Genomic DNA, 13,439 nt, shown 5'->3' on the forward strand with positions numbered 1-13,439 from the left:
TGTTCAGTGGAATACAAAATAATGCATTTTGGTAAAATGGCCTGTTAATGCTCAGATCTATGGAAAGCCGTTTGAGTAGAAAATTTATATCAGTGATAGCTTTAGATTTGGAATAGTAAAGCAAAACTTTAGTTTACTAGTACTACCATCAGTCAACTCAAAATATCTTACAAGTAGTAGTAGACTGTTTTTAGTCTACTAGTAGTACTAGTAAAGCCAAAAGAGTCTCTAGTAGTACTAGTAAACGTAATGCAAATGAATTAGGAGGGATTATAATCAAATCTGGAACTCTGATTGGTGGTAATATTTTTTAAATCCAATGGGAAGGCTTAGTCCCCCCCCCCCCACCCTTTAGCATATAAGGCTTAATAGTAGTAGTACTGAACATTTTTAAGTCTACTAGTAGTACTAGCAAAACAAAAAGTATCTATAAGTAGGATGAGTGAACCTTTTTCGGTCTGCTAGTTGTACTAGTGAACCTTTTTTGGTCTACTAGTTGTACTAGTGACACGATTTGCTTCACTAGTGTTACTAGTGACACCTTCTCTTCACTAGCAAAATCAACTCTAGCACTAATAAAGCAAAATTGAGTACATGTATTCCAAATTTGAGTACTAGTAGAGCTATACTATGGTTGATATCACTGATATCAATTATATGCCCAAACAGCTTTCCGTACAGATCTAAACCAACGCCCATTTCATCATAATTTCTTGTTTTATAATTTGATGTGATTTGGTTTGGTTTATTCTACTCATATTGAAACCAGCAGTAATCAGCATATACATTTACAAATTTGAATTAGAGAAAAAGCAAATTCACAGGGGAGACCCCCCCCCCCCCAAAAAAAGAGTTGTCCCAAATACAATTTTTTGGGCTTTGAAGCTTAGGTGTTAATTACCTGCGAATAATTGAAGCTTCACCCAAAGCAACATTTATTAGAATGCAGGTCAAACTAACTAAGCAAACAATATCCAAAGACATTTATGGAAAGTGCCACAGGTCAGCAGTGACTTATAGTTTTCAGCTTCTTTTGGCTTATTGGGCACTTGACTTTTTTTGGCATAATTTCTGCAAATTTGAAAGTTCTTCCAGATGCTTGACTTTTTACATCTTGTCTCAAAGCATTTTGGTAAGCCCTGAAAAAAGCCCTCAACATGCTGATTCCCTAAATTAGCATGATTTCTCTCTTGTATTCATTACTTGAAGAAGAAAGCAATGCTATATGGGTGCTTGTAGATAAATATTGACTGAAGAACATTTTAAGACCCTGATGATCTGGAATACTACAGCCTGTCTGTTTTTTTGTCATGTTCTTCTCAAAGTGTGCCTGTGTTTTGTTTTTGTTTTTTCAGATGTGCTGGATGAGAACCAGAGCAAATTGAGTGAAGACCTGATGGAATTTCGCAGAGATGCCTCCATGCTTAATGTGAGTGTGTGCGCCATCAGTAGAAACAACTAAGTGTGCATCTGTGTATGATTATTACAATAAAGTTTTAACACAATAGAGCGAGCCATAATAGCAGCACTGGATGGCTAGCACCAAATTACAGACATCTTATGATTTATCGATTTCTTGTGTGGGTTTCTGCAGGATGAGTTGTCTCACATCAATGCCAGACTCAACATGGGAATCCTGGGTTGTAAGTATCTTGGTTTATTTTTGTGTCCTTGCCAAGCTTTCCTCCTTTCTCTCTTCATCACTCTTTAACTCTCCCAGCGGAGGACGGAAGTGGTTATACTTTTTGTGTATAAGGTGAACTTGTGTATTTTTCAAATCATTAAAATGCAGTTGATTTTGAAATGGACAGAAAAGCCTGGGCTGACTGCTCTGGTCGGTCCTCCACTTTTAAGACTTTTATCTTCCTCCTTGACCAACATTGTTCTTGTCTCCTCTATCCTCCGTTCTATTTTTGACCATCCTATTTTCCTTCTTTCTTTGTTTGTCAGTTTTCTTGTTTCAACTTCATTTACATCCCACTTTCATTCCGTTCGGTTTCCAAAAAAGCCACTCATTCAATACTTTACCTCTCTGTGCCCACATGTAGCATATGACCCCCAGCAGATCTTCAAGTGTAAGGGGACATTTGTTGGCCATCAGGGCCCTGTCTGGTGTCTGTGCGTCTACTCCACTGGAGACCTCCTCTTCTCTGGATCCTCAGATAAGACTATCAAGGTAACACTGATGTGCACGTGTTGTGTTTCCATCACGTCTGAGATAATTACACTGACTTACTTTCATTAACTGAAGGCTTGCCATAACAGAGGATTTGCACTTCATGCACAATTAATATTCTCTGCAATTCATTCTAACCTACCCTAAAATTGAGTAAGCATGAATTGCACCATGGAAAATAATTATTCTTTTGCAATTTAACGACTCTTCAGATATTAAAAAAAAGACTAATTCCTAATCTCAACCACTTCTTGTCTAGCTCTAACCCTTATCCTAACTGTATTGTACCTGAAGCTTTAATCATGTCTTCATCAGAAAAGAGAGGCAAGTTCCCTCAGTGTTACGGTGTAAACAGATTTATGCTCTCACCATATTAAGAATACCTCCTACACCCAGAAAATGAGTAGGCATGCACCATCTGACTCTGCACTATTTGTCCAGGCCCTTTTAAAGACCAACATGAGCTCTGCTTCCAAAAAAAAAAAAAAAAAAACTTGGCCAAGCTCATGGCTGAATTAGTCAGACTGGACTTCCTATGTATTGTATGTATGTATCACACCCAAACCATCACAAACCTTGTTTGTTTTATCCCTAGGTTTGAACACTGTCTTCACCCACTCATTTCCAGGGAAAGTCTTTTACCTTCCCCTCAAAAGTGTGGAATGATCAGATTTATTAAAATCTAACAATAAACTTAATTTCCTGAAGTCTTACCAAGAGTTAGAAAGCATTTTTAACAAGGCTTTCTGCTCTTTATCTACATCCCCCCAGGTTTGGGACACCTGCACCACCTACAAGTGTCAGAAAACCCTGGAGGGTCATGATGGTATCGTTCTGGCACTGTGCATCCAGGGGTATGACACAAGCTAGGATCAGTAGTCACATGGGAATGAACACTAGCCCCTTGCCAATGCATGACTCAGCCATATATGTTTTTTGTCTCCCTAGAAACCGGCTATACAGTGGCTCTGCAGACTGTACTATCATTGTAAGTACTATAATACTCACAGTACTTACTCTTTTTAAGAGCAGGTGTGCAAAATTCAAATTGCAATTGCTTGCCTTGGCTGTCTCTCTTATTATTTTGCACTATGTGTAGGTGTGGGACATCCAGACCTTGCAGAAAGTCAACACGATCCGAGCCCATGACAACCCTGTATGTACGCTGGTCTCCTCCCACAACATGCTGTTCAGCGGCTCCCTCAAAGCCATTAAGGTACAGTTATATGCACAAAGGCTCTGTCATTTTAAGTTGTGTTAATGTATCATTTTTTTAAACTCCCTACTTGCTGTTGGTAAAGTCTGGAGATTAGTAGATCTGTATGAGTAAATGTAAGTCAACGGAGAGAAATCTGTATTGTAATCAAATCCTAATCAAATGACTTACTAATCTGCAAAATTAGCTTGACTCAGAGGAATCCGAGAATGAGACTTGATGATACTAGATGGTAAGGAGAGCCTGTTTCCTTGCATGTTTCCATGGTTACAAGGGAGTAAGAGAAGAGGAGGGGGATGATTGTGCTTTTGTGTGGTTGACCGGGGGTGTAGGGTGCTCTTTCACAGGGACTTTCCATTCTCACACAATTCTGCATTGCCGCTGCAGTACTATGTTGCGTTAGCACATGAGGTTGAGTCCCCTTATATTCTCTTTTCCATGAACTGCATGTACTATGCTTTTCTGAGTCTATATAGGTATGGGACATTGTGGGAACAGAGCTGAAGCTGAAGAAGGAGCTAACTGGCCTAAATCACTGGGTTCGAGCACTGGTGGCCTCCCAGAACCACCTGTACAGTGGCTCATACCAAACCATCAAGGTAGGTGGAGGATTGCGTGTATATGAGTAGTGTACATATGCACTGTTGCAATAGTCCTACTGGATTTGATATGGATAAAAGCAATAATCATGATGTTTTTGACCTGATATCTTGATATCCTAATTGTGATAATTTTCTTGGGGTGTCTTTTGATGCCTTCACAAATTATTGAGATTTTGACACATAATAATTAAGTGGATAAAGACAAACAGATAAAAACAGGACAGAACAGATTAAAAAAAATCCTGGTTCGTTCAGCAAGTTACGTCACTCTACTGTTACATACTTTAGAACTAGGGAAACTTAACACTTATTTTATATCTCTCATAACTATATCCTGAATCTAAGATGAAATCTAGTGAAATGTAGAGCTGGGAAAGGACATCACCATGAGTGGGTTTCAGGTCACCATTTCGGAAAATATAACATATTCAAACGAGCAGGTGAAGCAGCATGTGTAGAGTACACACATGCACTGGCACAAAAAAATGAGAAGAATGCATGTTTTTTTTATAGATCATACATTAACATCGCTTAATATTGCCTTTGGGCCAAATGAGATGTATTATATCAGCAAAAAATCCGGTGTTATTTGTCTCTGGTAGTGTTTATCAGAATTTTCAAACATGGAAAATGTCAATATAACTGACGAAATCAGAAGTAGATATATATAAATAAATGTGTGCAAAGACTTGATCAAAAAATTGTTTAGTGAAAATAGTGAGAAATTGATTCATTTCTTTCTCTGGATTTTTGATGATTTTCAAAAGACTAGTTCATTAATTTATTCAGTTACATTTTTGACTCCTCAAACACAAGGATGCAGCTTATCCAGTTTGTCATTCAGTCAGCAGAATGAAGATTTTAAAGTATTCCGGCAGGTGCTACAGATTATCAGCCAGTAACAGATTTGAGTGGGATTTGGAAGGAGGATGGTGTTATTTTGCTGTATAAAAATAAAATTCCAGGGGGAGGCAGAAAGAGTCAGGAAGAGTTGACTAGGTGACCAAAAATATACTTAACAATGTGGTTGATGGAAATTGTCCAGGCCTCCAGCAAAGCTTGTTCCAATTGGTCATCAGGTTGTCAATCAACGATTGAATGGACATATCACTGTTACTTTTTCATTAGGCAATTAGATTGCCTTTTAACATTTAATATGGATTTAGGAATTTGATTGGAGTCTCCTATTCTCTACTTTGTAAAATGGAACCAACTTCTTTGCTAAATATCTTGCAACAGCCATTGTGCAATCAACCCATTTTGTGCTGCCATACTTGTTTGTAAAAGCTGCCATTAACAAGGGCCAGCAAGGTTTATTAACTGTACTAGCATGATGCAGTTTAGTAGCCTCAGAGGGATGGTGAGTCCACAGCAGTAATGTCGCTATGTGACTGCAAGCATAATTAGCTCAATATCAAACCTGGCTCTAAATGGCTGACAATGTAGATATAACACATTGAAAAGTGTGGTCATAATCGTCATTAGTGACTGTTTTATAAAAGCATAATTTCATCTGCCTGTCCGTTGCTAATAACTCGGGCTGCTTCTACGATAGCTTTTTTTAATTTGAATTGTATCTTTATTTGCATTATGCTGTTTTTCTTCACAACTAAGTCAATTTACATGTAGCTGTTCGGCATGCACGCTGCCCATCAGTGATGTAACTCCACCCAGCCCTCGAGTGATTGGACCTTACAACGGCAATCTCAATTAAACAGGATTTGACAATCTGAAAAAGAGTGTATCACCCAACTCTACCTCCAGTTTTATCTCAACAAAATACGGCCTAATTCAGACAGCAGGCAAATCTGATTTGTTTGGCATCTGATTTATCTCAAATTGGATCCATCTTTGTCCACACTGTTATTTGGAAGTGATTAGATCAGATTTGTTGAGTCCAAACATTGCTGAACTGTCTTCTAGAAACAACTTCAGGTGGCCAATTTTCACGACAAAACATGTTGTGAATGAAACAAAAGTACTTTGAAATCCTGTTTAAGCATCTTTACTAAGATGCAACTGTAGACATCGGATTGGAATCAGATTTAACATCACCTCCATGTGCAGCTGTCTGGACTGTCAAAAATCAATCTGTGTCTAAGCCATTCTTTGATTGTCACCCTCAATCTTTACCTTGCTTTTTTCTGTTGGAATTACTGCATACCCACATATGTGTTTGAGTGGATGTATCCCATCATCTCGCTGCAGTTGGTCACTGATGAATACCTAAGGGATACTGTCGACAAATGCAGAGGGAAAACAAGTAGAGGGGGACATTTTGATGCAAATAAGTGAACACTTAGGAAAGGGACAGATGCCATTGACTTTACCTCTCTCTCTGATGCTTATGAACAGAGTTTGTCTCTCAGTTCTGCTCAGTCATGTTTTACTATAGACACTGTTGACATGAATTTCTTTAATCATCCCTTTGAGCATTTTGCCAGCTTGGTTTTAGAGGACTGTTGTGTTCCTCAATATAATCTACATTGTTTAGACTCTCATTATCTCCACCAAGGAGATAGCCTGATGCTCAACTTCACTTGTGAAGTGACACCCCGTCACTTGTATAGCGTGTTGTTCTCTGTTTTTCAAGGCAGGTTTCTGGTGGTGTATTACAACTGGCTGACCAGAGGAGCTAGTTAGGTTACTGATTGACAACACACTGTTACTACAGAGATTAAAACTTACAGCTGTTGAGTAGCTCCTCCCCTCCCTCCCTGTGTTCTTTTTTTAACTATTACTATAGAGGTGTTTTAATTATCAGCACTTCTGTTTAACAGAATGTCTTTTAAAAAGGATAGATTTTGATGAAATTTGTTCGAAAGATGAGTTCTGTATGCTCTGTAAGCATGTAGTTTCTTCCATCGCATTTGACTCTTTTTTCTTTTCTTTTCTTTTTTTCTTTACCCTGGCTATTAGATTTGGGATATTCGCTCTTTGGAATGTGTCCACGTCCTGCAGACCAGTGGTGGCAGCGTCTACTCCATTGCTGTCACCAACCACCACATTGTCTGTGGTACCTATGAAAACCTCATCCATGTAAGAGAGAGAGAGAGACACACACACACACATACATACATACAGAGAAGCATAAGGCGTATGGCATATGGAGCTCAATTGTCGGAATGATTTGATTAAATGAGATGTAACTTAGGATAGTGACAATATAAGAAATCAATGTTGTGGCTAGTGTTTGTGTTAAAAAGATCTATTTACCATCAACTAAAAGAGGGGTTTTGGTTGAACTGGCTGAGTGAAATGTTTAATCAGTGTAGATGTTGTGGCAAGCTACTACAAAACAAATGAAATGATGGGAAAAACCTGACTAGTGGTTCTGAACTGGTCTTGCTTTTGGACCCTACCTTTTCCCTTAATGACAAGTCTCGATAGATGCTCTCAAGATGTGATGATGCTAAATAGGGACGGGCATTTCAAGCAGAAATACTGTTGGAAAATCACTAGGAACTATTCTATAATACTTGTCCTGTGTGTCAGCCTTGTGTTTATTACTCACAAAATGACTGAAACACACAAGTCTGTCTTCAACGCATAACATGAGCCTCGGTTATCAATTGGAGCCCTGCTGCTGACATAAAATGTCATACAAATCTTCTGTGAGTTGTGGGCAGTAATGTGTGTAGTTTCTGTTAATTAATGAATAGTTGCTTGATTCTTAAATTTTTAGAAGAAAATTTAATGAATATTTGAACATTTGAAAAATCAGAACCCATCCCTATAACGCAAAGTCTCTCAGGAAGAGGTCTGCCACTAGACCACAACTATACCACAAAATGTGTTTTCAGACAAAAGCAGACCTCTGCAGTGTTTGGACTGTAATATCAGTGATGATTATGTGTTGCTCACCCAAGGTGTGGGATATTGAGTCGAAAGAGCAGGTGCGGACCCTCACAGGTCATGTGGGAACAGTTTATGCACTTGCTGTCATCTCAACCCCGGACCAAACCAAAGTGTTCAGCGCCTCCTACGACCGCTCTCTCAGGGTAAGAACCTGCAGTGTGTCCATGTTCATATGTCCGTGTGTGTGTGTGCAGGGTTTCCCCCAGAAAAGTTGTTTGACTCAGTGGCAAGAATCATTTTAGGGGGCCTGGTACTCTCGTTACAGCCTTATGGCCAAATGTCCTTTTCTGATGGAGACCCAGCATGAGTCAGCAACTTACTAATGGATGGCCCTCAAGATGAAAAAATTTCAGATGGAGTATTGGAATTGAGAATTTGGAGGTGTGATTCAGATTTGATGTTAAGTCAGTGCTAAAAGTTGACAGATTTAAAAATATGACTACGTAATCATGTGTGATCATTCAACATAGTCGTCAAATATAGCAGAGTCTTGAAAACTGTACAGTGTAATGTGGTAGACTTCTTGTCAAGTCAGTTTTATTTGTGTGGCGCCAAATCACAACAAAAGTTATCTCATTAGGTGCAGGCTCGCAGTCTCCTCCATGGTTTCTGACTGAAAAAAATCAATGTTATTTTCTTGGTTTTTAGATTTACCCATTGCGTGTGACGAGGTTGTAACATAATGTTAGCGTCTGATATTTGGAAGATGTTTGAGGCATAACTTCTGGGAAAAAGAAAACTGATCTCAGACCTGCTATGCTCACCTGCTGATCAAACAATTTCACCATTGGGCTTTTCAAATGCATATGCTCCCTGTCTTTAACTTCCCCACTGTGACTGGAGTCTGAAAACCTCTGGAAAAAAAGCTTGGCCCAGTGGAGGGGTAAAGCAGGCCTGGCTGCCGACTGTGCCTGTAATACAGTGGAGAAACCATGTGAAAGACTGGAAAACTGCCATACGCTTTTGGCATTTAGTTGATTTGTTACAGTAAATATTTCAACAAGATTTCATGAATATAAATAAAAGCTCAACATCAGTTGGACTTGTAAATATTGATTAAAGATCTTTTTTAAAAGGAGTAACAAGAAGATGTGTGTTTCATAGGGTGTCGTGTTATATGTTGAAACTGAGTGTGTATGTGTGCGTCTTTGTTTGTTTGTGTAGGTGTGGAGCATGGACAACATGATCTGTACCCAGACGCTGCTGAGACACCAGGGCAGTGTAACAGCTCTAGCTGTTTCCAGAGGCCGCCTCTTCTCTGGAGCTGTGGACAGCACTGTCAAGGTACCACTGCCCACCATGTATCAGCATCAGCACCTGTTTCTGTTTCTATCGCTCAGTCTGGCCATTGATGTTGCTCTATGTTCATACCAGCCCTCTGTCAGGACTTAGCTGCTTTGAATACTTCATTACTTATTCTTGATCTTCCCAAAATGCAGAAGAAATTACTGACCCCAAAAATACCCAGAAATTCATTGCCCAAAACCTAACACTTGTCTGTAACGTGAAAGCTCAGCTCTGTACCTATGTAGAGGCAAAAATATTTGACAGAAACCTTGATGGAACACACGTTTTATTGTACTCACTCATGTGATAATAATCTGTTTTCCTCAGATCTCCTGAATATAGTACATAATGTAGTCCTAGACCCAACCTGCAACCTGGGTCTTCTCATTGTATTTCTCTCTCTCAGGTGTGGACGTGTTAAGCAACCAGTGATTCCTGCAGACGCCAAGTGAACTTCACATGTGTGCCCCCCATAGTTGGCACTATGAACGTACATTGCATCTATCCACATGGTTTACCCCTCTGGCACCTATTGTTGATCAATTGTGAATGTCCGGCCACAGACCAGTCAAAAATGCCACTTACAGATCAAGCTGCAGCAAAACTGTTTTACTAGGTGTTGCTTTTTAAACCCTCAACGTCTCCTCAAGATCAAGATCCTTGGTGACCTCATTGCCTGTGGATTACAGGGCAAAGCAAGACAAAGCTGCCTTATGGTTGCACCAATCAACAGAGTGAATCAAACCTGTGACGGATGGACTGGGCGCTCTGTCCCTGAAATTAGAAGGATTAGGATTGGTTTAGTGTTTGTGTTGGAGATGCTTGCTTTCTGCCAACGCTCCTGCCACAAGAGCTGCACGGGCGAGGACGCCGAATCCATTTTGCTAAAATAAGCCACGGCTGGTTTCACAGATGCAGCAGGCAGAGTATGATGTTTGTGAGAAAACAGAAATATAATGTAAGACTTAATATTGCTATTCCATGTACTTATTTTAACCACCTAATGCAGGTACATAAAACATACAACATAAAACAATATTTAACTAATGACGCCACTGTCACCAAAAAACTGTCTACTGGATTAACAATGACTGTCAGTGAGGTACAGGGGGTCAGTGAATTTTCCTTTCAGTAGTACTTAGCTACTATATGTATCTGGGAATTAAGTACATCTCTGACATTGAATGAATTTGATTATTGACAGAGTTTTGTGGAATGTTGTTTCATTCTTCCATGAAAGCTGTGCCAAGTTTACGGACATTCCCCTGGAGAGGAACAAGACTAAGCCGGTGGTCTAGAATGTCCCTTTGATACTGAGTAGGAAACATGTCTAGTGAGTTAGAGTCACTGAAGTGCAGGACAGTTTTCATCTTTTAGAAGGTGTCTATACAACGTAGTGACACCATGCTGAGAATTGCCACGCTGAAAAGTTACAACATTGGCCCAACAATGACATGCAGGGCCTTGTCCCAGCTTCAAACTGATGATCTGTTACTATAGCCGATGTCCATGATATGTCACTTTAGGCTTCCAGTGCAATGGGCTATTCTGAGAATAACATTCACATCAGTATGTTCGAGGGGAAAACGGTGTTCATCTTTGAAGTGAATTATGAATGTATGTGTTATCCCACTGAAATCTTTTCCTGCCTTAGACAGCAGTCAGGTCAAGGCCTCAATGAAGATCTTTAAGCAAAAAAATCCTTGTCCCATTGAACACATTTCAAATTAGGGCTGGGTATGGCGAGAACCTGACAGCACAATTGTATATTAAACATGGATGCCATTTGATAAAATAGATATTGTGATACTGCTACAGAATTTACTAAAAGTTACAAAATAGAGGGGGGTTTCATATTACATTACATTGATAAAATAATGGAGGAAGTGAGTCAAAACTATTCCATTCAAAAGTTTAAATTCAAATTATTAGAACGACATTTGAAAGTTGTACAATTGTACACTGTTACTGAATGCAGTAAATGTAGCTGCAATACCATCCTATTGAACAAAGTGCAGATAAGTTTTTGTGCCACTCACTGAAATACATTAAAATATAGCTGCCATAACTTAAATGGATCATGGTATGATTTTATTGATATATTATGATATGATATAGATACTATGGGGTGGAATAGTGATACATTTTGTGTGTGTGTGTGGGGGGGGGGGGTGCAGTACATTACTGTATTGATTTTATTGGACAATCCTAATTAAAATGGGAACAGAAATCAAAACGTTCTGTTTATATATCAGTTGTTTTAAATTTAACAAATAACATGTATTGGTCCAGTTGTCCTACCAAAGTCAAATCCCAACTTGTGTCCCAGTTCCACACTATATAGACTCACCTACAGTAAGTTGGTATGTGGATGTTGATCTTAAAGCAAGCAAACGGATTGCAAATCTTCAAGAACTGCGCTTTTAACAATGAAAAGACCTCACTCCTGCATTCTGTATTGTTCTTTTAGAGTTAACGGTACTGCTGTTGTATTTCCAATTACATTTCTCTGTACTCAGTTTTATTAATTGAAATTACACCACCTAAAAAGTGCAGGACTAAGTCCTAAAACCTGGAAATAGTTGTTGAATGTCAGGTTCCCAATCTTAAAGCCAGTTCTTTTGTTTTAGGCGTTTTCATAATGCTGGTTATGGTATTTAGGTTTTTGTTCTACAGCATATGATATAAAAAATTTAGCTTTTGTATCTTAAAAGCACCAGTTGTTGTCAATGAGCTGAACCAGAGGTTGATTATGTTTCAGAAATTATGCAAGTGTCCATTTGTGAAGATTACACTGTTGAACAAGTGAAATCTTAAACTTTTGTTCGCCAGAAAGCCAGTTTTCAGCAGCAATCCTAAATCCAATCCAAGAATCTTTTTAATTTATGGTTGACGATACCTTTAGTGATGCCAACTTGTAGGTTTCCATTGGTGGATAACATTCGTATGAACCTTGCTCGCACATCCTCAAATGAACTGATTCCAACTTCACATAATGTGTTCTGTTAATGTAGCCTAAAAGAAAAACGAAATCGAAATTGTTTGGATGAAGAGGATTTTTTATCTTGCAACCATATTAAAAAAAAATGAGACCCCCTCTTTTGAAGGCCTGAAGGTCCTCACCTCAACTTGGTGTAGTTGTCAAACCACACATTCTTCCTTCTGGTCCGTTGTGGTTATTAGCCTACTCAGCTCTGTGAAACCAGCCTGTACAAAACACCTTTTCAAAACTTTGAACATTCTGAGTTTTATATTTGTGCCATGATGGAGCTTAACAGTTATATCCTGTGGTTGTGTCAAGTAACATAATACAGAGCCTGGACCCTTGGGTGGGAGTGGCTTAAATCAAGAAGAGAGGAAGGCTGTTTGTGTCAATGTAAGAGTTTTAACGAGTGCCATATGTGTGTTTGTGTGTGTGTGTGTCTGTCTATATGTGAGAGACGGCAAGGAAAATATCATTGTCTTTCTCCTCCCCAAGTTTTGATCTCATCTGGTTAAAACAAGTAACCCAGATGATTGCTGAGCTTTGTAACACTGGCGGGCGAGCAGTAGAGGCAAACTAATGTAATTAGCCCAAAATTCTGAGAGGCCAATGCAGAGATATGCCACTGAGCCAAGGTGAATGCTTACTAAATTATATTTGAGCACCCATATTGGGTTCAGATTTTTGAATGATTGAGATGTGTTATACACCCACCCTCACCCCCCACAGAAACAGGCATTTGGCCCATGTGAGAGTTTTGTAGATGTTCCAAGGTATTTTTGCTTTGGTGTCAATGCTTTTTTGGCCCCTGCTACTCATCCTTGGTAAGAAAAAAGGTTTCTCAATGGTCAGCAATTTCTTGTACTTCTAATCATGTAAGCCTGAGTTGATCATTGATCAATAAATCTGTTGTACACTTACAAAATATCTTGTTTGATTCTTAACATGAAGCTATGGTTTTACTTGGCATCTTACAGGAGTTAATTCGACAAGATATTTATTCTTTTATTTATTCTATTTATTAGTCCCAAGATTTGGAAATATACACGTGTCACAACAGCAAATGTGAATAGTCAAGTTTGAAACAATAACTACGGGGGCGTTGCACCCGGTGAAATGCACCACCCATTCTTTGGTTTTCCTTTCAATTATCTGGAGGTGGCTCAGCATGCAGTAGTATACAAAGTTTGGGTTGAAGTCTCTGTACTGTCTGCAGAGTCTAAAGAGAACTTTTGTAGAAAGCAGTTTGTTAGGTTGTGTAAATGTCCTCACATACAGCGGATAGTTGGTGAAGTAGCCCAGGATCCAGTATGTAAG

General features: G+C 39.1%; 1 protein-coding gene across 6 annotated transcripts in view; it reads left to right on the top strand.

The window, feature by feature from the left end:
- traf7 (TNF receptor-associated factor 7) overlaps window positions 1-13,033 on the top strand; it is a 26,221-nt gene extending 13,188 nt beyond the window's left edge. For all 6 annotated transcript variants that reach the window (XM_086184371.1, XM_086184375.1, XM_086184376.1 and 3 more), the window contains exons 12-22: window positions 1,356-1,429; window positions 1,595-1,643; window positions 2,049-2,176; window positions 2,948-3,030; window positions 3,125-3,164; window positions 3,276-3,392; window positions 3,869-3,991; window positions 6,914-7,033; window positions 7,864-7,995; window positions 9,017-9,136; window positions 9,546-13,033. In XM_086184371.1, coding sequence (XP_086040497.1) covers window positions 1,356-1,429; window positions 1,595-1,643; window positions 2,049-2,176; window positions 2,948-3,030; window positions 3,125-3,164; window positions 3,276-3,392; window positions 3,869-3,991; window positions 6,914-7,033; window positions 7,864-7,995; window positions 9,017-9,136; window positions 9,546-9,560 — 1,001 coding nt within the window. In that variant the 3' untranslated portion in view covers window positions 9,561-13,033. The remainder of the gene's footprint in view (window positions 1-1,355; window positions 1,430-1,594; window positions 1,644-2,048; window positions 2,177-2,947; window positions 3,031-3,124; window positions 3,165-3,275; window positions 3,393-3,868; window positions 3,992-6,913; window positions 7,034-7,863; window positions 7,996-9,016; window positions 9,137-9,545) is intronic.
- The last annotated feature ends 406 nt before the right edge of the window (window positions 13,034-13,439 follow it).

Source organism: Aulostomus chinensis, chromosome 18 (genome assembly GCF_037954235.1).
Source record: "Aulostomus chinensis isolate RoL2024-O1b breed Wild chromosome 18, RoL_Achi_v1.0, whole genome shotgun sequence".
Taxonomy (NCBI): domain Eukaryota; kingdom Metazoa; phylum Chordata; class Actinopteri; order Syngnathiformes; family Aulostomidae; genus Aulostomus; species Aulostomus chinensis.